The sequence below is a fragment of the Neomonachus schauinslandi genome, chromosome 2 (assembly GCF_002201575.2).
Source record: "Neomonachus schauinslandi chromosome 2, ASM220157v2, whole genome shotgun sequence".
Classification (NCBI taxonomy): Eukaryota; Metazoa; Chordata; class Mammalia; order Carnivora; family Phocidae; genus Neomonachus; species Neomonachus schauinslandi.
This window is the reverse complement of record NC_058404.1, coordinates 136,840,729-136,867,358: the sequence shown is the minus strand read 5'-3', so window position 1 is coordinate 136,867,358 and position 26,630 is coordinate 136,840,729. Positions and strand designations below refer to the sequence as shown.

The 26,630-nt window shown below is 36.9% G+C and overlaps 1 protein-coding gene across 3 annotated transcripts in view; it reads right to left on the bottom strand.

The window, feature by feature from the left end:
• The window catches only part of LIN54 (lin-54 DREAM MuvB core complex component), a 50,461-nt gene that overhangs the window by 7,550 nt on the left and 16,281 nt on the right, over nt 1–26,630 (bottom strand). For all 3 annotated transcript variants that reach the window (XM_021702314.1, XM_044912688.1, XM_044912689.1), the window contains 7 exons: nt 9,928–10,144; nt 4,810–4,883; nt 4,455–4,652; nt 3,232–3,323; nt 2,184–2,255; nt 1,275–1,377; nt 984–1,121 (listed from right to left, as the gene is read on the bottom strand). In XM_021702314.1, the coding sequence (XP_021557989.1) occupies nt 984–1,121; nt 1,275–1,377; nt 2,184–2,255; nt 3,232–3,323; nt 4,455–4,652; nt 4,810–4,883; nt 9,928–10,144 (894 nt within the window). The remainder of the gene's footprint in view (nt 1–983; nt 1,122–1,274; nt 1,378–2,183; nt 2,256–3,231; nt 3,324–4,454; nt 4,653–4,809; nt 4,884–9,927; nt 10,145–26,630) is intronic.

Below are 26,630 nucleotides of genomic sequence, written 5' to 3'. Positions count from 1 at the left end.
AACTAAAAATAAGGTATCCCTCTCAACAGGAAGTCTGAAAGACTGAAAATATAATAGAAGAGAAGAGCTAATTAACTGTAGGAATGACTCAACTCAAAAGGCTGTCACGAGAGTTTCAGGTACACCAAGAAAGCAATACAGAAACATAGGGTAATCTTGGGCATGAATAGATTATTATATTTAAGCTTTGAAAATAAAAATAATAAACTATATAGTACTTTGTCTATAGCAAGAAGGGGATGATTTAAATAGCATCTAAAAATAAACAGTATCTGTCATAGCATAGCTTCGACCACTTTCTCCTGGAAAGATGCCTGACCAATAAATAAAAACAGCCAGTTGAGTGGGATGGTGGAATGGCAAAAATGGATGCAGTCACTTCATGATGACCAATAACCTCAGCCAGCAATATTCCATATGTCTCCTGGCCTATTCTTGGACTCAGAAAGCAAACTTCTGAACATAATTCAGTTTTTCATAGAGCAGTGCTCTTCAAGAGGACAATAGGCATTTGGGGCAAGATAAATCTTTACTTTCAGGACTGCCCCCTGGAATGCAGGCTCTTTTGTACCCATATATATTTTCAAAAAGCCCATGGAGTGCAATGGGTAGGACTGCCCCTCAGTTGAGGACCATTGCTAGAGTTTCCAATCCACTCTGATGTTATTTTTACGAAAAATGAATAAACTGGTGCCCTGATTTGCGTACTTCCAGGTATAATGATTAAGAAGTATGAACTGGTAAATCAGATGATGAGACCCAAAGCACTATGTAATGACAAAACCAAGCTATCACTCCTCTGAAGCCCTGCTTGGGAGGCCAGAAGGTCTTCCTCAAACTAGGGTCCGTGCACCAGCTGTGCACATTTTCAAACTGCAAGAGCAGAGTACTTTCCCAATTTTCACGTAAATTTTTACAATATACCCTTTCCCAGAGTTATTTGCAAAAACCGGTTCGATTATGTTCCCCAACCAGCATCTCACCTCATAGCATTCACAGTAGTTTTTAAGACATCCTGATCGTTTGCAATTACATCCTTTGCTGTGACGTCGATCTGATTCTCCCTCCTTTCCTTTCCCTATCTTAGGCTTAAAAGCTTCTGGATTTCTGTCAAGGCATGCCTATCAAAACAGATCAAATATCAACTCAAGTTCACAGTACACTAAACACCGCAAAAGGAATTAATTTTCATTGTAAAACAACTGAGTTCTACAAAAGTCAGGTGAAACGGGAAGTTTTTGTCAGTTAAATAAAATAAAATAAAAAATAATCACCTTTATTGCCTTTTGCCTTTCATTTTCATGTTCCAAATTATTATAACAATTAGTACAATTGCAGTTGTTGCAAAATTCACCATTTGCAAAGCAATCACAATATCTGGAATGTAAAAATCAGTGCAAGTCACATAAAAAAGTCATTGTTAAAATAAATAAAACTAGAAATTACCTGCTTAAGAGCATTATACACGCAGTAAAGCATTTTAGAACGTACTTGGAGACACCCAGTTATAGAGTTAATATATATTGACTGTCAACCACATGATCAGGCTCAAATGTCAAGTCACCGGCTCCTAGAATTTTGGTTTAGAAACTTAGTTCCAGGATTAACTGTTGTCAACACAAAACCTATGTGATTTTATATGTCCCCAAAGTAAGTTATTTCAAATCATAAAAAAGGAAAAACATGGGCTATCTTCCAGTAGTGGAATCGGCTCCCTTGAACTACAGTCATGCTTCTTGGGATTCTAAAGCCCTTATAGGACCAATGCTTTTCACGTAACTGTTTCAGGCCAAACCTCTTGGTTCAGAGCTAATAAGCAAATTAATCATCCAACAATTTTAAAAGCTACTCAGAGTACCACCTCATTTAGGAGGCCAAATATAAAGGCCATAAATAAGGTCAAATTAATGATTACTGAAGATAGAGACTATGTCTGTCTCATACTGCCGTGTCCCTAAACCCCTCCACCAGTGCCTCATCTGTGGTAAAGACTATAAAATTACTTCTTTCTGAATGAATGAGAGAGGATTTTTACACGGTCATACATGCTCAGACATTCATGTGCATGTTTACTTAAATTACTTAGACTTATGAAATTGGTCTGTTAAGCCTTCGTTAACTCCATTTGCTTTTAAAAGCATTTTCGGCTATAGCAAATAAGAAAGAGTAGCAAAAAGACTTACAATTTCAAACACAGCGATTTTGTACAATTACAGGGTTTTCTGGGCCGACTGGCAGACTCTGATGGGATTATGCTATACAGATACAAAAAAAAGATACACATTTTAATCAATTAAAGATAACTATTAAAAATTAGAAAAGTCTCTGTAAATTCCTCCTAAAAAAAACTTTCACAAATGTATCCATTTCTAATAAAAGTTTGCTATGTTGTTCCCTTCACATCAAGTTCAAAAGCAAGCTGTAACATGAAAAGAGAGGTAGAGAGCCAAGATAGGGATTTTTAAAAAAGGAAGTTGTCAATAGCCCTAAAGAACACTCCACAAAAAATACTCTTCCTTCTGAGAGAACTAAAGCTGAAATCTGCTCAAAACTTTTGGGATGCAATTACAAAAGGGAGTGAGGAGAAAGGAGTGTATGGGGCTGGAATTGGAGAGAGGTAGACTGGTTTCATGCAATTAACTAAGCACTGCTTTTTTTTTTTTTTTTAAGATTTTATTTATTTATTTGACAGAGAGAGACGCAGCGAGAGAGGGAACACAAGCAGGGGGAGTGGGAGAGGGAGAAGCAGGCTTCCCGCCGAGCAGGGAGCCCGATGCGGGGATCGATCCCAGGACCCTGGGATCATGACCTGAGCTGAAGGCAGACACTTAACGACTGAGCCACCCAGGCGCCCCTAAGCACTGCTTCTAAACCAATCCTGCAAAGGAAGCGATTCGCAGATTGGAAAAACAGACTAACAACAACAAAAAAGGCAAAGACCTAATGTAACAACTTAAAAACTAGTTAATATCATTTTTAAAAACATATTCAGGATGAGAGAGAGAGAGAAGAGACAGAGAATATGTGGCAAAATTGAGTAATCTAAGTAAAAGATATTTGGGGGTTTTTTGACCGTTCCTATAACTTTTCCTCAAAATAAAAAGTTCTACAGAGGCATGCTCATATGGCTTTGAGGAAAAAATATATAAATCTATTCTGAACTATATATATATTTAATGCTGCACTGAACCTGATCCAACAACTTAAGTTACATGTTTTCAGAACACTCACCCATTGAATGGAAGCCTTGCCTGGGTCTGGATACCAGCTGTCCCAGTTAAGTTAGAGTTGCTTGCTATAGACACATATGAAGATTGCTGTAGCTACACATAAAGAAAGGTAATTTTAGGCCATATTTACAAAAACGCACAATACTCTCAGATGTTATAATCAGTAAGAAACAAATTCATCTACTAAAATAGGAAAAATAGTATGGAGAATTTCATACAGACACAGTACTTCATGAAGCTCTTCTAAAGACCCAAACTAATACTAGAGGTGAAAACAATGTGAACATTTTAAAGTACCAAATGGTACAAATACAAGAAATTTTTCACAGAGGAATAAGCCTATGAGGATCAGGAAATTCTAGCTGCATGCTCCAAAAGTACAAGTATTAACTTGTATTGGCTAGAACAATGCAATGTGTCTACTTGTAAATAAAATAGGTACTATGCTGATTATTCATCACAAGTTATAGAGAACGACAATTACATGGGCAATCATTTTCTATTTTACATTGATTTCTACACACAAAAAGAGACGCTGATGATAATACTGAACACTCATTCTCTAATCAGTAGCCACATTAAACATACTCCACAGTCCATTTCATTAGAGTACCCAGGTTTCTGTTTCTCTCTCTCAGAATCTGAGGAGATCAATTCACAGTTTAGAACATGGTGCTAATCTGCTGGATTCTTACAGGAAAAAAAACCCTTCTATCTCTTTCCTAGAAGCAGCACTCCTAACCCTCGCCAGCCAGTTGGATGATAGGCGGCTTTGACCCTAAAGAGGACCAGATGAGAGACGGGTCACTGAAGATGGGTCACCTAGAAATGCATCTCACAGTCTCCTTTCCAGGAGCAAGCCCGTGGCATCCTCCTATGTGAGGAAGAGCCAGATCATAGTCACAGCGCTCTCTACATGCACTTGAACTCTGCCGACTTTAGCTTCAACTTCTCCCCTCTTCTATTTACATAGTCTTGTCCTCACCAAACTGCTCTCAGTTCCCAAGTGTCTGACTCGTATACGTGACTTGTGCTGGTATTTCGAAATGCTAGAGATACTTAAAAATAAATTCAGAAGTTTCTGTTAGCATCTTAAGATTTTTGGAAACAGCCATTTTAATACTGAGTAAGACGTTTTCCAGTAGTTTCAGAATGTGACAGGGCTGTACATCTCTGACCAAACTATCCTTTTTGCAGTGCAAGGACTCAGGCTTGTCCTCCTACCTGGGTAACGTACTGTGCGGGAAGCACTGCGTAGCCCACATTCCCTGCCCCCGGAGCCGGGGCCAGCACCGTGCCTGGCGGCAGGTTAGTGAGGTTGGGCTGGATCTGCGGCAGTGGGGTGGCAGGCATGATGAGCCGCTGCTGTGGCTGGCTGGTGGTAACTATCTGTGAAGTGGGATTGATGGGTTTGGGAACAACCTTAAAAAAAAAAAAAAGAACACATATCCACGGTTACAGAAATACCTTCTACAGCTTCTCCATTCAGGATGAATCTCTTGGACGTGAGTCTTAACTTTCAATTTGAAAAGTGAACTGTCTGTTTGGGAGAGACTGAAGAAAGTTCCGTGACACTCACCTGCTTGACAGTCTGCGCCGAGACGAGTGGAACTGACATTCGCACAGGAGTGGTATTAACAACCACCGGCTTTGCTTTTTAGAAAAGGGGAGGAAAGGACAATTTATTTACAGGAAATGGTGCTTGAAACATTGAAGATACTCAGTTCTCTCAAGATATCCCCATAAAAGAGCTTCAAGAATCCCACTGGTTTCCTATCTGGGGCAATCTTTAATCAGGAGAGTTCCCTTTTTAAATTCCTTAACCCGTCTACCAGGGAACTCAGAGCTAAGGTAGCACCTATAGTCTGTCCGCTTGACAAGGGAACGTTTGTCATTTAAGGCAGTCTACTGAAAGTACTTCAATCTGTATTCAGATGACTTAAACATTCCTTACTAAACCTAGTGTTGAAATGTCCTTTAAATAAAAAAACTGCCATTCAGGAGCTTGAGTAACAATGCTGTTCTAGACTCTTTCCAATTGCCACGTTTGTATCGAAACCAGAGAAAATGTCATTCCTGTATAATTCATTATTTACAGAGTACCTACTAAAAGGCAGCATAGCATAAAGGTTAAGAATATGGTCTCTTAAGGCATAACACCCTGGAGGCTCAAATTCCAATTCTGCTGCTTTCTAACTCTCTTTGCCTGTATCCCCATCTATAACTTGGGAATAGTACCTCCCTCACAGGGTATAAGGATTAAATATGTGAATCCATGGAAATTTATTAGAACGGTGTCCAACAAATAGTAAGTGCTCAATAAATGTTAGTTGCCATTAATGTCACTGTTGTTATGACAACCATTATTACTATATAAATGGCATTGTGGACTGTGTTCCAGGGAAACTAAACTATAGTTTACACTCAAAGAGCTTACACTCAAGTAGAGCAGATTAGACATGTACCAAATAAAATAAACGCGCCTAAAAAAGAGAAAGTGCTGCGGAGTCCAAGGGAGACAGAACGTTACGTCTGCTGGCAGAGGATGGGAATATGAAAGAATGCGTGGAAGGTATAGTGTCTGAGATGGGTCCTGATCGATGGTCAGGTTGCGAAGAGGGCACACAGACCGGAGCAGGACATTCCATGCAGAGGCAGGAGCATGAGAAGTGGAGGCTTGATGCTGGAAAGCAGCAAAGCATTTCACAAAATGTTGGTGAACAGACCAGTCTGGTTGGAACCTAGGGTTAAAGTAGGCAAGCCCAAGTCTTGAACGTCAGGGTTGAAATCTATATATTTAATCTGTATTTTTTTAATTCAGTAGGCAATGAGAAGTTTCTGAGGATTTCGAAGTACAGAAATATGACTGGAATAGCACAAGAAAAACCCAATTTGGTAGCAGTGTGCAAACCAGAAAGGAGTTGCACGAAACAAGGCAAGTTAGAGGAGTGTACACACTGAGGGTCTACCTGGGGTGACAGAGCTGGGGACTGACAGGAGAGAGCAGTTGCAAAAGATACGGTGGAGGTGAAAGGAACATGAACTATCACCCAAGTAGATGGCAGAAACTTCACATTTGAGGGAAGAAAACATAAGCCATCGTGAAGCTTTCAAGTGACCGGGAAAATGACAGCTACCAGAACTAACACCTCCAGGAATAGCTGATTTGAAGGGAAGATGAAACCCGACATAGAGAAAAGCTACGAAGAAATTCAGGAGAGAGGCTGGCACCAGACCTGCATGTTTGGACCAAAAGAAGTAAAGTTTTTAATGCTGCCTACTGCCATTTCCACAGTCCAAAAAAGGGACTTAAAAAGACAGGAAGGATGGCCCTTCCGGTTTTATTTATGCAAAAAAACCCAGAGCCAGGTCTGAAAGAGAGGGGCTGAGATAATGGGATCTAAACTGCTCTGAACAATAAAAAGAACAGACTTCCTTAGATAAAAAAGCTTGGGAGGGTTGATGGCTAAAGAGAGAAAGCTGAGAGTGCTGGAAGAACCCCAGACAGTACTCTGACCTAAAAGGGAGTGAGCCCCTGCAGCAAGGGGACAGGGGGAAAGGGGAGAGGGGGAGCACTCCAGACAGTGTTTTAGTGGTGATGACTGCATCTCTCTCGATACACTAAAAACCACTCAACTGTATGCTTAACAAGGGTAAATTTTATAGTAGACACGAATTATATCTCAATAAAGTTGTTACACAAAAAGCATAGGACCAGAATTATAGGAGCGGTGACATCTGAGACTGGATTTAAAATTATTTCCTGCTCTGATTCTCTTTGGCCACTTTAGCTTTAGTTAAGTTATGATAACCACTGTACACTGGTCTCAGCGATACTAAGAAGAATTAAAAGGTGAATGAAAAGGCATTAAAAGCCTGAATTCCTGCTTGGAACTTGGAGAACAGACCCCCTACACCACATGCTTCTTGGAGAGGGGATGCTGGTCATCCTTCCGTGAGCACACTGAGCAGCAATTTTGACAACCAGAGAAGGTGAAGAACTTCCTGGTGGTCTCTGCAACAATGGGAAGGAGTGTGTGGCCTGACCTCAGTCACATCAAATGACAAATGCAGATGATTTTATTTGGATAATAAAGAAAAGGTAACTGTCTCCATGCATGTGGGCATACGCAGGTACGCGCACTCACACAAAGGCACACAGCTAGAAAATTTGGGAATTCTAGGTTTACATTAGCTTGGCATCTGCATGCTGAGTTTTCACTAAAACCCGGTTAATAAAGAAAATATAAAATGAAGCGGTCAGAAAAGAGAATGCTACAAGTTACCTATGGAAAGGGGGACATATTGGTGTTACATAACTACATCAACGATCTCTATTTCTCTCCCTCCTCAACTTTTGAGCACAGTCCCACATTACTATTACTGCCATTTTCACAGAAGCTGGAATAATCTTTTCTTTAGTCTTGAACAGAAATTCTGAACAATCCTCTTTTTTTTTTTTTTTAAAGATTTTATCTATTTATTTGACAGAGAGAGAGATAGCGAGAGCAGGAACACAAGCAGGGGGAGTGGGAGAGGCAGAAGCAGGCTTCCTGTCGAGCAGGGAGCCCGATGCGGGACTCGATCCCAGGACCCTGGGGCCATGACCTGAGCTGAAGGCAGACGCTTAACGACTGAGCCACCCAGGCGCCCCTGAACAATCCTCTTAGAACAGACAGCCTCCTTCCAAATTTTAGAAACCATACACCCAAGTGTTTAAGGCTTTTTAATTTCTTAAATTGACTTCCTTACCAAGATGGTAGGAGATCACATTCTAAAGAGATTAATCATGAACTCTTCTGGATCTTTCTACTGTGCTGCCTGCTATCCAGCCAGCAGTGACCATGGTGGAGCCTTTGAATACTGGTTTTGTATGGCTTTGGTGGGAAATGTATAACATGAGCCCAACTCCCTTTGGCATAAGGAAATCCCTTATTGGAAAGTAAGCCCTTAGAAAGACGTGTTAATACATTCGATGAACTAGAGCAACTATTTTCGTGTATCTCTAATAAAAATTATAAATTCATTATTCCTGTGAAATGATACATATTGTGTATACCTAGGTCTCTTATGGGACAGGGGAGCAGACAGAGAAAACTACGGGTGGGCATAAGGGCCATCACATAGATGGTTCTGTACATGAGTGGGTGGGAAGAGGGTAGATACGGGGAGAACTGAAGGAGCTGGAGAGATAGAGGCGAGGACAGAAAGGGAAAACTGAAGGTGGAAAGCAAAGAAGAAAGAAGCAGGGCAAAAGAAGGAGGTGTGTGTGAGGGATTGCCAGGAGGCAAAGAGCATACAGTGGCAGAGAGAGGCAAAAGACATATAAACTTGGAAAAGAAGGTATCAATAAATACACTGGAATTATGAACTGTCCCACCTATTCCTCCACTCTTCCTGGATCTTCAGCGTCTTTTCTACTTATTCCAAAGGCTTATTGTTGACAAGGAAATTAGCATTAACGTTACGCTGGAAATGGATATCAGCATATGGAACACAGACACACACACACACATAAAGTACAGCCCGTTGTACTTAATGGGTGCTTGACATCATTATGACCATCTGAGTAAACCACGCTTGCAGCACCTCTTTTAGTGGCCTGCTAAGTTTAGGTACTGAGGGGATATGAAACTTGGCTCCCTTAGCAATACGCGAGTTTCCTTTTCCTTTTATTAAGAACACCGTAATAAAAGATTTTCTTCTAAAATCCGTTTAAAGAGGGATTAGAAAATATGATTACCTGACGGGTCTAATTTTAATAGAATACACACGAAAGTACTGCTTCCCTCACGCAGCCTCTAGTTTCTCCCGCCAGCAATTTAAAAAATAAATAGGTAGGTTTTCTCTTCCACAGTTTCCCTCAGGTGAACTAGCTATCAGCAACAGATAGCTCCAACCCACTGATCCCTTAATAAAAATGAAAGTGCAAACAGGTGGTCTTTAATTCCTCTCTTTACATCCAGTAAATAAGAAATCATTTACTCGCCATCGATTGCTTTTTGACATCGATGGGATATGCAGCAGTCTTCTAAGGCAAAAAAATTCGGCCCTAAACTGTGAACTGTCCTGATCCTTTCACACCATTCAACTTCTAACAAGTGGACAAGCGTGGACAGTGGCTGTGTGTGTCTGTGTACATGGATCAGGCGATGGGAAGGGTTAAACACAAAGAGAAAACGGAAGGATTACAAACAGGAATACCCTCCAGGAAAAGTACAACTAAGCAAAATAACAAAGTATTTTAATAGCTTTTTATTAGCAGTTACAGATTCAAAATAAGTAAAGGATGAAGGTATATCAAGTTCTTATGCCTTGCCCACTAGTCATTTCAACTGATCCAAACCCTACCAAGCAGCTTCACCCAGTTTAGAAAATAAGGTAATCTGGTTTCATCTCAATCTGTCCCACTAGCATAAATGATAGGCTTATAAACCAGCAATACAATGGCTAACCCCAAACTGACGAAGAACTCTGGTGGTCTGGTGGTAGAGTACACTGTGCACCAGCTCCCAGCAGAGTGAAAGACTGTATTTACACACAACTATGATTCTATTTTGCGGTCTTCCGCAACAGTTGCTGATTCACACTCTCAGCTGAAATGCCACACTTAATCAGGATTTCAGCAAGAAAAGGACCAGTGTTCTTTAATAATGTTCAAAGAATTCATTACTGTTTTTAAAAAATGGTTACTAACCTTGCTGGAGAGGTTGAGTGTTTGTACTGGGATTCTGACTAACTGGCTGGCTTGGGCTACTGGCTGATGTGGCAGTGACAAGCCGGACATAATGAAACTTGCTTCCAGGCACTTGAATCTGCTGGACATTGGGAGCAGTTGCCAGAGGAATAATTGTCTTAAACTGTGATGTGCTCACGCCTCCAACAGTGATGGTCTGCACAGCTGATTTCACTGCCTAGTAAACAATACAACACGGCTATCATTAATCTGGGATTTAACTTTCCTACCCTTTTAACTTCTGACAAGTGCTCAAGTAAAAAAGTATGTTCCTGTATTTCATCAAAAGCTGTTGCAAGGAACAACCTGTTCAAAGAGAAATGAAAAGAATAGTAATGAATATAGGAGTGAAACCAAAATTAATGAGTTCTCCCTTCCATCTCTAGTAGTTACTTCCTTGAGAATCCAGGTCGGATGACTTGCTATGAAGAAATTATTATTTAAGTTACAAGAACTGACTCAGTTTTGTTAATATTTATGAAAAAAGGAATTATTTTAAAACTCCCAGAATTAAGCCTCCTATTCAACACAGAGAAGACGATGCAGATAACTTGGCTTTATTGCTACCCACCAAATTAACTAGGACAAATTTCATTTTTACGTGTTCTAAAAAACAAAGAGACCCAAAAGCAAAAGCCCATCTTATACTCTCATTAAGTCTAGTCGATTCAGTTGTATCCGCAGATACAAATGTACCCATTAACGTCCGGGTTTAATTAAGGCGCCAAATTCGGTCCAAAATTACCCCAATTTTGGTTGTCTAGGGAAACTAATTTTGTGAGATTCAAATTTGAGTCAATATAATCATTTTAATAATTTTTAATACTTTCCTTTATTCCGACAAACAGCAATGTGACTTCCCAAAAAGCTAAATGAAACATCAGAGGCAGAACTGAAGTCTTTCAAGATGTCTTCAGTTGATGTTTAACCAATACACAGCAGATTCTTCTCCAAAGCAAAGGTCCAAACCAGATTCTCAACCGGTTCAACAGTATTATTTTGTAAAAGAATTACATCCCCACCTATTCTTCAAAGAGCCCTCATGCTAAAAGACAACTGACATGATGGAAGAAATCTATATTATGTGCATAATAGTTTATGTTATGAAAGAATAATTCTTAAGAATTTGAACACTGTCAAAAAAGCTCAGAAAAAAAGAGAGAAAAGAATGTCATTTAGTGTGGAAACTCTACAGGCAATAGTCAAAGGAGATTACTTCAGCATAAAATGATTCACATACTGTCACCGGGGAGAGGCACCACAAAGCAGATTTAAAACAAAGAGAAAACAGCCACAACAGTCATGGGTTAAATGAAAATATAAAACTTAAGAAAAGGGATAAAATGTTTCCATATGGAAGCTATTGAAAAATCAAGCAAGCATGAGACAAATATATACAGTGATGCAAGAGACACAGCCCTTTCTATCTCAGCTCAAAATGGAAAAAAATACCATCCTAAACAAGGTGCCTCAAGCACAGTAAATTTATCGGGTACTGAATATGTATGAGGGACAGTGCTTAAATGATCTGATTTAAATCTAGCAGCCACATTATGAGCCAGGTATAGCATGGGACGAGTACAGGGGCTGGCTTAGTTAAGTTTGCAGAGCATACTTAACTTTTTTTCCATCTCTTTACTTTCAACTTTTCTGCATCCTAAGCTTCAAGCTACAACTCTTATGAGATGTATATAATTGGGTCTTTAAAACAAGATCTCACTGTATTTTTAAATCAGTATGTGTCTGTTTACATCTAACATAGTTATCTAAAGATCTGGATTTAAATCCACCATTGTACCTGTTTCCTATTTGAACCACCTGTCCTCTTCTGTTCCTTTTTTCTCTCCTTTCTTACCTTCTTTTGGGTTAAAAATTTTTTCATTTCATTTCCCCTTCCGGTATTAGCTTTTTATTTATACATTATGTTACCCTGGAGATAACGATGTACAATGCAAGAATTAAATTAGTACTTTACATATCACCCAGGAAATGAAAGAACCCTAGAACACTAACACCATTTACTCTTGCCCCATCTTTGTGCTATTGTTAAGTATTCTAATTCTACATATAATTTTACCTCCACAAAACCTTCATTTACATACACCCACAAATTTACCCTTTCTGTCCTTTCTGTATCTTCCTGCTTCAAAGCACTGATGCTAAATTTAGGATCATTTTCCTTCTGCGTGAAGAACTCACTTGAGGATTTCCTTAAGTGTGGGTCTGCTGATGAGGAATTCTCTCCATTTTGTGTCTCAAAAAATGTCCAGTTCTTTATCTGTATCTACTTTGTTGAAAAACTCATCTATTAAATTCTTAATCTCCGTTTTAAGTTTCCAGTTTGAAAATATTCATCTGATTTTTTTTTTTTCAATTGAAGCATACTTGATACACAATGTTACACTAGTTTCCGGTTCATTGAATTCCTTCTTTAAGTTTCTAACTCTCTGCTGAAATTCTTCATCTTGTTAAATAAATTTCTGAATATATTAATTTTAGTTATTTTAGAAGTCTGATAACTCCATTACCTATATTTCTTGGTTTTGAATAATTTGGTCTGGTTGCCTCATGTACCTGATGATTTCTGACTAAATGCCAGACATTGTTTATGAAAAATTAAGCATAATTTGAGGCTCTGAATGATGTTATATTCCTCCAGAGAAAATTCACTTTGGCTTCTGGCAGTCAGTTAAAAAAGTAGGGGCAGATTATCCTAAACCAATCACAAACTGAGCTGATTTGAAGCGGAGCTTCAATCTTCCAGAGGCCTTATCTATTTCTGGTTCACTCTTCTATATAGTGGCCCCAACTAGGAATCGGGTGTTTATAGGCTTCCTTTGGGCCTGAATCCAAATTTTTGTTCATGAGATTTATAAGACAGATCCAGTCAGCTCCTTAACTTTTCTGTAGCCACTTTCTGCTCATCATCTCAGTCTTTCAGCTACAACTTACAAATCAGCAAATGCCCTAAAAACAAGTGTCACAATGAACATGAAGCTGACTTCTCTAGGCTTCCCTTTACTTCATGAATGTGGCCTCTGGTGTCCTAGCTCCCTTACTAGGTCTCCAACGACTTCAAACAGATTTTTAAAATATATTTTTTTCTGTTTTTTAGTTGTTCTTGGTAAGACAGTTGGTCTGCAACAAGCTAGTTCTGCACAATCAAAAACAGAAAATACCAACTGCCAGGGTTTTAATCTAGGCTACAACATTCCTTGTTGTGTGACCTTGTGCAAGTGACTAAACTTCTCTGTGCCTAAGTTTTCTCAACTGAAAATGTGAAAATAATACCTTTCTTAAGAGGGCTATTATTAAGGATTAAATGAGTTAAATTATATGAAGTACAAATAATAACTTATCACATATTATAATGCTCAATAAATGTGAGCTGCTGTTTGTATCATCATTATGCCCATTATAGATGGGAGAAACTGAAGCTCAGAGAGATTAAGAAACTTGCCCAAGGTCACAAAGCTGAAAAGTAGCAGAGCCAGGATTTGAACCAGACCCAACTCCAAAGCCCATTCTTTTAAGTAGGACATCATAATGCCTCCAGCTGTAGATGCTTAATGAATAGTTATTAAGTGACTAAATAAAAGAAAATAGTATCCAGTCCTCAAGAGCTCCAGTAAGAACTAAAGTTGCACATTTGCCTCTAAGAAACATTGAAAGTATTTTTTTAAATCAGTATGCTGAATAGAAGTATAAACATATTATTTAAATGTTTTTATTTTAAAACAATTTTAGACTCACAAGAAGTTACAAAACTAAGAGAGTTCCCATGTACACTTCCCCAATAGAATAACATCTTACAGAACCACAGAATATTATTAAAACCAGGAAATTGGTACAATACTATTAACCCAACTACAAAACAGAACTTATTCAGATTTCCCCAGTTTTTATATGCATTTTGGGGGGATGTATACTAAAGTCTGTATAGATTCATGTAATCAAATTACCATCAAGATACAAAATTGTTCCATCACCACAAAGAAACTCTTGCACTGCCCTTTATATGCACACCCTCCCCCACCAACACCAACTCTTGACAACCACTTACTAAACTGCATTTTCCCAACACCTGAAATACTAGGTAACATATAACAGTTACTATTTTTGCAAAAGACAGAGGCATTAGAATACACTTAATTTCCTTGAGAATTCACAAGTTGGTCCCTTCCTAGAAGTACAACAGTCTGAGAAACTCCATATGAATGCCTCTCTGAATATACCACATTACCAGAAAAAGTTAATATGAATCCAATAAAAATCTTCAGGTATCTCTTGGGGCACCTGGGTGGCTCAGTCAGTTAAGCATCCAACTCTTGATTTTAGCTCAGGTCACGATCTCAGGGTTGGATGATCATGTGGGACTCCACGCTGGGCGTGGAGCCTGCTTAGGATTCTCTCTCTCCCTCTCCCTCTGCCCCACCCCCTGCACCTCCCCCCATTGCACGTGCTCTCTCGCTCAAAAAAAAAAAATACAAATTTTTTTTAATTAAAAAAAAAATCTTCAGGTATCTCTATTTCCTGATTAACATCCTTGACAGCTGGTTTAAAATGCAACTATATTAATTTAAATTCAAAATAGCAACATTTAACATGCATTAAGGGCTTCTCTCAAATACCTGGACTTGAAAGATTCTATTTATACTATTTCCTAAGCTATTTCTTTCTTTCTTTCTTTCTTTCTTTCTTTCTTTTTTTTTTTGGTAAAGATTTTATTTACTTATTTGAGAGAGAGAGAGAGAGTGAGAAAGAACACGAGAGAGGGGAGGGTCAGAGGAAGAAGCAGACTCCCCACTGGGCAGGGAGCCTGATGTGTGGCATGTCCTGGGACTTCAGGATCATGACCTGAGCTGAAGGCAGACACTTAAAACGACTGAGCCACCCAGGCACCCCTTTCTAAGCTATTTCTATTTACAGATTAATACCATAATTATGTGTTTAAAATAAATTTCTTTGAACATTATTTTCCAATTAGCAAATGGCAAAAGTTCTTGCTTAACTGAAGTTTACCTAAAAGGAAAGAAATGAAACACTCTTCTAGTTCTGAAAATGAGGATTCTTATTCTATTTGGTGAAGTTGGAGGGAGAGAGGGAGGGATGGAGGGGGAGAGAGAGGGAGAGAGAGAGAAAAGCCTCAACCAATATCCAAAAACAGTAAGTTTGTAGGGTTCCATATTTGGTTCTGTTTGTAAATACTGCTTAGAAATCATTGTTTGGACAATATGGGCTTTGGTTCTAGTTAAGTCTCAATCATGTGTGTATTTTGGCAAGCAACCTAATGCTTCTTTATATCTTTGTTTCTCTATTGTACAAGGGAGAACATTACCACTAAATGAAATCTCACTTTGAGACACCTCCATAAATTGTGCTGTTTCAAACAGATATTAAGATGGCCTTTGTTTAATCCCCTGCAAAATCAGAACAATATTTTCCTTAATGCTAATTGGGCAGTGTTTACTAAAGTGTGTTACTAAAGTGTGTTTGTTTCATTAAACATTAGCTCTTCAGGATTAGATATTACATGAAACAGCCTACTCTGTCAAATTAATTTATGAAACCCTAAGGTAAACAAAGTTAAACAAAAGCCTTCTCAGAGCCCTTACTATATGCTAATGACCACTACACATTTCCTAGATGGATATGGTATATGGTGTTTCTCAAACTTATTTAGCAGTAGCATTTGGGGAGGGGGGGGCGCGGAATTTTTCTTTTTTTAAAAAAATATATTGGTGCCAAGAGAAAGGCAGATGGTATCATGTAAAGACACCCTATAGGAAATAGCTTTTCACCAGAAGTTGTAATAAAGAATGGCAGAGCAGACATAATGAATCCTAAGCAACCTGCACCATAAATATTTGTGAAATCTCTTAAAATAGCATTTCATATGTATTTCTACATAGAACATGACTTAAGACTCATTTTGAATCTAGGTAAATGGCAACTAATTTTGGCATAATTTTAAAAGAGAAAAGAGCTTATGTTTTTCTTTTTTATTGAAATATAATTGACATATAACATTATATTAGTTTTTGAGTCTACAGAATGATTTCATATATATGAAAAAATATTTATATTATATATATATTTTTTAAAGATTTTATTTATTTATTTGACAGAGAGAGAGCATAAGCAGGGAGAGCAGCAGGCTGAGGAAGAGGGAGAAGCAGGCTCCCCTCTGAGCAGGGAGCCTGACACAGGGCTCAATCCCACAACCATGGGATCATGACCTGAGCCAAAGGCAGACGCTTAACCGACTGAGCCACCCAGGTGCCCCCATATATGTATATATTGCAAATTGATTACCACAATAAGTTAGCATCCATCACTGGACATAATGAAGTATTTCTTGTGATGAGAATTTTTGAGATCTACTCTCTTAGCAACTTTCAAATATACACTATGTTAACTAAAGTCATCATGCTGTACATTACATTCCCAGAACTTATTTACCTTATAACTGGAACTTTGTACATTTTGATCATCTTCACCTATTTCACCCACAACCAACCCCACCCCACAGCAAACACCAACCTGTTCTCTGTATCTATGAGTTCATTTTTCTTTTTCTTTCCTAAGATTCCACATATAAGTGAGATCACACAGTATTTGTCTTTGTGTCTGACTTACTTCATTTAGCACAATGCCCTCAAGGTTCTTCCATGATGTGGCAAATGGCAGGATTTTATTTTTTTTTTAATGGCTGAATACTATTCCATTATACATATATGACATATATATACATATGTGTGTGTGTGTGTGTGTGTGTGTGTATCTCACATCTTCTTTATCCATTCATCTGTCAATGGACACTTGGGTTGTTTTCATGTCTTAGCTATTGTAAATAATGCTGCAAATAACATTAGAATGCAGACATATTTTCAGGATGGTGATCTTATTTCCTTCAGATAAATACGCAGATGTGGAATTGCTGGATTATATGGTGGAGTTCTATTTTTAATTTTGGGGGGAACCTCCATACTGTTTTCCATAGTGGCTGCGCCAATTTTCATTACCAGCAGCAGTGCACTAGTGTTCCTTTGACATTCTCACCAACACTTGTTTGTTGTGTCTTGTCTTTGCTAATAGACATTCTAATATGTGTGAGGTGACATCTCATTGTGGTTTTAATTTGCATTTCCCAGGTGATTATTCATGCTGAGCACCTTTTCATGTGCCTGTTGGCCACCTGTATGTCTTCTTTGGAAAAATGTCTATTCAGGTCCTCTGCCCTTTTATTTTTTAATTGGATTGTTTGGTTTCTCTCAATAATTGTATGAGTTCTTTATATGTTTTCAATATTACCCTTTATCAGATACATGATTTGCAAATATTTTCTCCCATTCCATAGGTCACTTTTCCATTTTGTTGATGGTTTTCTTTATTGTGCTTTTAGTTTGATGTAGTCCCACTTATTTTTGTTGCCTTTGTTTTTTTTTTAGTGTCAAATCCAAAAAATCATTGCCAAGACTGATGTCAAAGACCCCTTTCATTTTCTTCTAGAAGTTATATGGTTTCAGGTCTTATATTCAAGGCTTTAATCTATTTTGAGTTTATTCTTGTGTATGATGTAAGTGGGTTTATTTCTAAGCTCTCTATTCTGTGCCACTGATCTGTGTATATGTGTTTATGCCAATACCACACTGTTTTGGTTACTATGGGTTTGTAATATAGTTTGAAATCAGGAATTTGTAGGGTTTCATATTAATATGGTTTTTTAAAAAGATTTATTTATTTATTTTATAAAGAGAGAGAGAAAGAAGGCTCACACACGTGTGAGTTGGGGGAGGGGCAGGAGGAGAGAATTTTCAAGCAAACCCCCTGCTGAGCACAGAGCCCAATGTGGGGCTCAATCCCATGACCCATAAGATGGTGACCTGAGATGAAACCAAGAGTCAGACATTCAGTGAGTGAGCCACCCAGGCACCCCCATATTAATATGGTCTTTAAAAATTTGTGAATGTTTATAGAGCTTATCATCATGGAAAAACTATGTTTATATTATCCTAATTACCAAACTTCAGGTTATTACTTATTAAAATAAATAAACCTAACAAGAAGCAAATTGGCAAGCTTTAAAATGTTTCCAGACTAAGAGACAAATGATAAAATAGGAAGAGATAAATATTATATATATTATATGACTAATAACAAAGTCAAACCTTGAGATGATACCAGAACTTTCAGCACTGTTTTATTAACTGATGAAATATTATGAAATAGCTATAAGGCATTCTTTTGTTATTTTTTCATGGATATTAACCCAACTTATGTTTTATTTATAGTTACAAAGTACAGTGACAAGGATGAGTAATTGAAATATATTAGTATCCATGGAAGCATTCAAAGAAAGAGTCAAATGACTATTAACAGGCAAAATTAGACAACCCGCTTTATAAGCATCAGCCTTATACAAATCAGGAACCAGCCGTACTAAAGATTAAAACGTTATCAAGATAGGATAAATAAAATAGTATGGGACTGGCCTAGGAGCAGAGTACTAAAGATCAAAAGAATAGATAAAAGAACCGATATAACAAACAAATGAACAAAGAAAAAAGAGACAAAAACCACTCTTAAACACAGAGAACAAATTGGTGGTTGCCAGAGGGAAGTGGTTGGGAGGATGGGTGAAAATAAAGAGGATTAAGAGCACACTTAACCGTGATGAGCACTGAATAATGTATAGAATTGTTGTATCATTATATTGTACACCTAAACTAATATCACACTGTATGTTAATTATACTTCAATAACAAAAAGGGGGAAGAAAGGAAAAAAGATTACAGAACAATGAAAATTAACTATAGCTATAGATTATGACATAGGTGAATCTTAGACATTATGTTGTCTCTTTTTTTTTTTTTTTTAAGATTTTATTTATTTATTTGAGAGAGAGAGCATGAGAGGGGTGAGGGTCAGAGGGAGAAGCAGACTCCCTGCTGAGCAGGGAGCCCGATGCGGGACTCGATCCTAGGACTCCAGGATCCTGACCTGAGCCGAAGGCAGTCGCTTAACCAACTGAGCCACCCAGGCGCCCATTAGACATTATGTTGTAAAGCAAGTTTCAAATTATAAAATTTGGTATTGTAACAAAAATAATTTTGAAATAAACTATTTGGAGAATTAAAGAAAAAGAACCTATATATAGAATAGTTCATGATGAAAGCTGGCATCTCAAATCAACAGAGAATGGTGAGCTATTCAATAAACAAATTAGCTATTTGGGCTGAAAAAAAAAGCTGGATCCGTATAACTCATTCCGTGTAATAAATTTCAAATAGATCAAAGATTTAATCTAAAAAAAAAAACCCCAAAACCAATACTGAACACACAGACCAATGAAACAGAATAGAGTCCACAAAGAAACCTGCACATATACGGTCAAATGATTTTTAACCAGGGTGCCAAGACCATTCAATGCAGAAAAGACAAATGGTGCCAGGAAAACTGGATATCCACATGCAAAAGAATGAAGTTGAATGACTCCTCTCCCAACATCATATACAAAAATTAACTCAAAAGGGATCCACGATCTAAATGTAAGATCTAATACTAAAAACTCTTACAAGAAAACATAGGGCATCAGAGTTCATAGAAGAGGAGTGCAGAAGACACAAAGACATGAATAATTTTTTAAAATATAAATCTATGTGAGATCTTTTAATCAATTAGATTTGCAAAGACTAAAAATGACTGATTAAATAGGAGAGCACAGAAATAGACTCATAAAAATGATCAACTGATCGATCTCTGACAAAGGAGCAAAAATAATTCAACAGAGATAGTTTTTTCAACAAATGGTGCTAGAACTATAGGTCACCTACATACAAAAAAGTGTATCTCAACACAGACACCTTTCATATGGACTCAAGACCTAAAACTATAAAACTATGAAACAGTACAACTCCTGGAAGATAACACAGGAGAAAATTTAGTTTACCTTGGGTTTGGTGATGACTTTTTAGATACAAAACCAAAAACACAATCCCTGAAAAGAAAAAATTGGTATGTCAAACTTCATTAATATTACAAATTTCTGCTCTGCAAAAGATACTGCTAAGAGTATAAAAGATAAGCCACACAATAGGAAAAAGTATCTGTAAAACACATGTAAAGTCTAAAGATACAGGAGCCATCTGGGTTCCATTCCAGAAATTACTGAACAGGACCACAGGAATGCAACCAGCTGGGTGCCTGGGTGGCTCAGCTGGTTAAGCGGCTGCCTTAGGCTCAGGTCATGATCCCAGGGTCCTGCGATCGAGCCCCGCATCCCCGCATCGGGCTTCCTGCTCAGCAGGGAGTCTGCTTCTCCCTCTCCCACTCCCCTTGCTTGTGTTCCCTCTCTCGCTGTCTCTCTCTCTGTCAAATAAATCAATAAAAAAATCTTAAAAAAAAAAAAAAAAAAGGAATGCAACCAGTCTATGAAACACTACAGCATATAAACAACCCAATTCTGTGGGTTTTTTTTTCAAGGGCAAGAAAAAAAGAAGATGAAAAAAACTAAGAGAAATAGCAATCATTCACAAACTTATCTGATCACAAACTTATCTGATCCCAAATTCAAACAAGTGTAAAAATAAATATGATGATTAGGGAAATGCAAATTAACTAGGTATTTAATGACATTAAAGGAATATGGGTAAGTTAAAAAAAAAGACATCTACAGATGAAATGACATGATTTGCTTAAAAAAAAAAAGGAGGAGGTGAAAACATTATAGATGAAAACAAGGTAAAGCTGATAATTCTAAAGTTGGATAAAGGGTACCTGTACATGGGGGTTAATTATACTATCCTAACTTTTTAATATTTTTAGACTTTTAATATTTCATTTTAGGGGCACCTGGGTGGCACAGTCAGTTAAGCATCTGACTCTTGGTTTTAGCTCAGGTTGTGATCTCAGGGTCCTGAGATCAAGCCCTGTGTTGGGCTCCATGCTCAGCAGGGAGTCTGCTAAAGATTCTCTCTCCCTCTCCCTCTGCCCCTCCCCCTCCAGCTCACTCATACTCTCTCTCTAAAGTAAATAAATAAATCTTTAAAAATATTTAATTTTAAGTTTCTATAGTAAAAGGTGTTAATAATATGGCCACAGGACCCCACAGGTATTCAATCAACCATAATTATAAAAGCATAAAACAAAACCAATACAACTGAAAAGAGAATAAATTCTCAGTCATTTATTCCTTCTGCTCCTATAACCTGGCTATTGGGTACTGGTATGAGGAGCTAGAAACAAAATAAAGCTTCAGGCAACAGAGTCCCAATGGAACCTATAATTTATCTCAACTCCAACTCTCATTACAACAATCTATGTCAAAGTTTATCAGGAAAACAGACACCCTTCACTTCAAATTGTACTCATTACCACCACGATCACTTCCAACTCAAATATGTGAGAGCTTCACAGCCAAAGCAAAAGCTATCAACTTCTGAAATCTCTGTCCCCAAACGGTTCTAACTTAACTTTTTGATACTGTCATTGCTCATATCACTTCCTGCCTGGATATTTGCAAAACAAATACGATCATCTTTATGACTAGCCTCTACCTGCCACCAGAGACATTGCTGTTTTTTTTGCAAACTTCACTTTAATTCTTTAGCTCTGTTGCCTCAGAAACATTCCATGAGTCTCCATTTAATGACAAAATTAAGCCTAAATTTGCTTTGTTTTGAAAATTATTCATAATCTAACCTTATCTATATATGCTCTCCATTCCCTCCAAAGCATTACTAATTCTGATCAGAACAGTTGTCTTAGTGCCCCACACGTACACTGTATCTATTTCAGCTCTAGTCCTTCACTCTTGTGGCTGACATCCACTCTAATTCATACCCATACAAAACCTTAGCTCAGGGATACCCTCTCTAATCATCCTAACTGTGGTTCAATCTCCTTACATAGGATCTCATGCCATCATGAGTCTGTTCATGGTTTTGCAATTTTATATGTTTGTATAATTATTTGATTCATTTCCATCACACTCCCTCCCGCAACCTCCATAGACTTTAGGTTCCACGCCTCTAATTTTGTTCTCTCCTGTTTCCTAGCACAGCCCCTAACACATAGTAGGCATTGGTTAAGTATCTGAGTAAATGGTGACTGAAGAGGACTTACCTCTCTTTAGTTTTGAACTATCTTGTCTATACCACACAACTAAGCACCTATTTCATTATTCATTATTGTTTTATGTGCATTCAATTTTGTCTGCCCAGCCACCACTGTAAGCTCTTCTATAGTTCCCACGGTCTTAGCACAGGGGACACAATGACCTCAAAAAATACTGATAGCCACTGATAAACAGAGAATAGAAGAGTATCTCTCTATAATAGAAAACTTCATTATTGTTCAGGTTCCCAGTTTCCTGACTAATGTCAATTACCCATGTTAATGTAGCACTCTTATGCTATATATGGATGATTATGCTACAGACTGCTTTCTGCTAACTAAAATCCACAGTCTCTTCTGCTTCCTAAGCATATAGCCAATTATATTTCCTAGCCTCCCTTGTTAAGGTGAGGCCATGCAACTCAGTTTTATTTTAGCTAGTGAAGTGAAGGGATGTGTATTTCCAGGTCTGGCCCATAAAAGCCTCCCACGTGTGCTTTTCCATGTCTTTTCCCTTCCAGCTGGCTAGAATGGAGATAACCTTCGGAGAGACTAAGAACATCATTCAGTTTGTTGTAATTTCAAGCCTATATTTTAAATACTAGTAAAATTAACATAAACCTGTCGCATTACTTTTTATAATGTATTCCAGGGAATCAAATCAACACGGTGATTTGATACTCACCAGTATCTATTACATTTTTTTTAATACAAATAAACCAATCTTTAGCAGTCAGAAATTTACATTATTCCCTTTACTCTGTAAACTTGTAGTTAATTCCATAAACTCTAAAAATTTTATTCCAGTGTAACATTTTTATGTTTGAAATTCTTTTATAATCCTCTGAAACAAAAAGATGTACATAAATTGAAAATTTAAAAACATTATTTCCCATTAATGTAAAGCTCTAAGTATTATATAATTTTGTCTGGGTTGAGTTAATTACTGTATAGACTTAATCAAAGCAAAATAAATATATTACATATTGTGATTATTACAAATAAAAAGGATTTTATTAGAATGCATCTCTTAATCAGATGGATGATGGTACTCCTTTTTTAAGATTATTTCCCATACTCACAGCTGAACATTACATATTGCAAGAGTGAGAGTTCAGCACCAATTCTATTCGTATTTTTCTTATAAATACTAAAAACATTATTTGCACAAATAAGTATACATGAACAGATGAATATTTATTGTAATAATATACATTAATATTCTGAACAACTCCTGAATTTTATACCCAAACTTAAATTTATTCTACCATCAAAAATTATTTTTAATGATCTGAAAACTCACTTAGGTCCTCCTTTAATTTAGTGGAGAGAAAAAAACCTGGAACCTATCTGAACTACAAGGAAAAGTTTTAATAATCTACAGTCATTTGTTTCTCAATTTCTAGGACATACGTTAAAAATGTTTTTTTACCCAAACCTGTCAAATGATAGGTGCCCTGTTTATCAGATACATTCAAAAATAATTAGGAAAAACTTTTCTTAACTTCCTACAACGATAACAATATTTCTTTCTTAACAGAGATTTGGGTTACATAGATATATGCATTTTTATCTAAACTCATCTAATGGTACCTTTAAGATCTATGCATAGTTCAGTATACATAAAGTTCACCTCAAATGAAAAACCTCTAAACAAATAGTGAATTCTAGTCAGTGGTATGCTTGATGAAATATCTGGGGAGAAGTATACTGGACATGTACAACTGACTCTGAAATGAATTTTAAAAATAAGGTGATTAATGGATACAGGGACAGACAGATAAATGACAAAGCAACTACAGTAAACTGTTGTATCTAGAATTTAATTATAAAAGCTTCATAGAATTCTTCCAACCTAGAAGAGCCAGAAGTAGGAAGAATTCAAGAAGTTATACTGGTCATAGGAATCAGAGAAGAAACTTTATTTATTTATTTATTTATTTTAAGCTTTTCTTAAACCATCCATACATAGCTTATGCTCTGAAATTCTTCACATGGCAGTCTGCATTCTAAATGGCTAGGTGATGGTTCAATTACTTACCATAGGCAGGGCAAAGAGGATAATTTGTTTACCAAATAAAAGTCAAAAAGGAAAAGCACTCCCCTGGGTTGGAGAGCAAAACTGACAAGAAGTATATGTAAAGTATATTCAAAGATATCAAAGATAATTTACATAAACTCTCAAAAGTAGACAGTAAGATATTTTGAAGATGGATTCACATTCATCATAAAGACATTAAGCGAAAAAAAGGTAACCATTAACATTACATAAAGTATGATGAGGCCTTACATTTTAGGAATATTTATTTACTCTAAGACCAAACTAGTGGGAAAGAAAGGGTTTCGAAATTTCTAAGCTCTCTTTTCTTTGATCCAATTTCTTTTTTTAAAGATTTTATTTATTATTTGACAGGGAGAGAGTAAGACAGCACAAGTAGGGGGGAGCAGCAGAGCGTGAGGAAGAAGCAGGCTCCCCCAGGATCAAGGAGCCCAATGTGGGACTCAATCCCAGGACTCATGACCTGAGCCAAAGGCAGACACTTAACCAAATGAGCCACCCAGGTGCCCCTCTTTGATCCGATTTTCTAGAACACAAGGTCTGGAAACCTTTACCTCTCTTGAGCTTCATTTATCCAAAAGTGCACTATCCTGAAATCTTTCTGATCAGATTTGAAATGAATCAACAGCCCAGCTTCACTCTGTGTTCTAAGTCACCTACTTTTAATAGAATATGGTTTCACCACCCTAGATGTATAAGTTTAAAAATCAAAAAAAATTTTTTAAACGGTCCAGCCAGCCATTCCAGCAATAAAATGAGAGGAAGACTAAGAGATGACCTAGATGTTGCAACCATCAGATAACTATTTAAAATAACTATGATTACTATATTAGCCGACTCAGTAGGAAAGTAAGACAACATGCAATGAACTGTGGGGGAAATGCAGCAGAGAGATGGAAACTGGAAGAAAGAGTCAATGGAAATGCTAGAAATTTAAAAAATACAACTATCAGTTGTATTTACATCTTACTGATGTAAGCTCTATCAGTGATGAAGAAGTCCTTCAATGGGCCTAGTCAGTAAACTCCACACAAAATGAGGAAGGAATCAATGCATTTGAAGACATGTCAAAAGAAATTACCCAAATCAAAACAAAAAGAAAACAAAGTGGGAGAGGAAAAATAGAAGAGAGTATCTAGAGCTATGGATCTGTATCAGTCTAACATTTTTAAAAACAGAGTTCTAGAATGAGAAGAGAGAAAGTGAGGCAGAAATATTTGAAGAGATAATAGTCAAAAGTTTTCAAAAAAAATAAAAGAATAAATTATTACGTCCAAGATAGTTTAAAATCAAGATAAATATATATTTAAAAAAGAAAGCAATAATAACACAGCACACAGCTGGATACATTAACAGTCAAATCACAGAAATCCAAATATAAAGAGGAAATCTTAAAAGCAAGCAGGGGCAGAAAAGACACATTACATATACAAAGGAAGAAAAGATAAAAATTACAACATTACTTCTTGCCAAAACTATGCAATCTAGAAGTCAATGGGGTGACTTTTTTAACTGTCAACCTAGAATTTCTTACCCACTGAAAATATCTTTCAAAAGTAACAGCAAAATAAGACCTTTTCATGCAATACAAAAGCTGAGAGAATCTCGTCAGCAGAATTTTCCTTAAAAGAAATTTCAATTTTCCTAAGAAAATTAAACTTTCCTAAAGAAAGGTTTTTGTTTTTTTTTAAGAGTTTTACTTATTTATTTGAGAGGGAGAGAGAATGCAAGTGGGGGAAGAGCAGAGGGACAGGGACAAGCAGACTCCCACTGAGTGTGGAGCCTGATGTCAAGACCCAAGTTGAAACCAAGAGTTGGATGCTCAACCGACTGAGCCACCCAGGCACCCCTCCTAAAGAAAGTTCTTTAGGGAGGAGTTTTATACCAAACTAAGATTGGGGCGTACAGAAAGAAAGCAAGTGTGTAAGATATAGTTAAAATGAAAATAGATAAAGGACTTACTTTTCTTATTTTTAGTTATTTTAAAAGGTAATTTTGTGTAAAGCAAAAACAAAAAATGTATTATGGAGTTCATAACATGTAAAAGTAAAATGTTTAACAGTGACAGCATAAAGGATAGGAGAAAAGAACTGGAAGTATTCATCTATAAGGTTCTTACCCTACATGAAATGACATAAATATAAATAAGTCAAAAATGTATTATTTGACTCTAGAGGAACCAATAAATTTTTTAAAAGTTTAAACTACAATAAGCCAATAGTGGAGATAAAATAGAATCATAAAAACTATTCAATTCACCCAAAAGAAGGCATAAGAAGAGTTATATAAAAAAAAGAGATGAGACAAAGAGAAAATAACTAGTAAGATGCAAGATTTAAATCCATCATATGAACAATTGCATTAAATATAAATGGTCTAGAAATACTGATTTTTTTTATATTGACTATATCTAATCATCTTGCAAAATCTATATATTAATTCTAATAGTTCAATAGCACATTCTTAAATTTTACATGTATGTAATAAC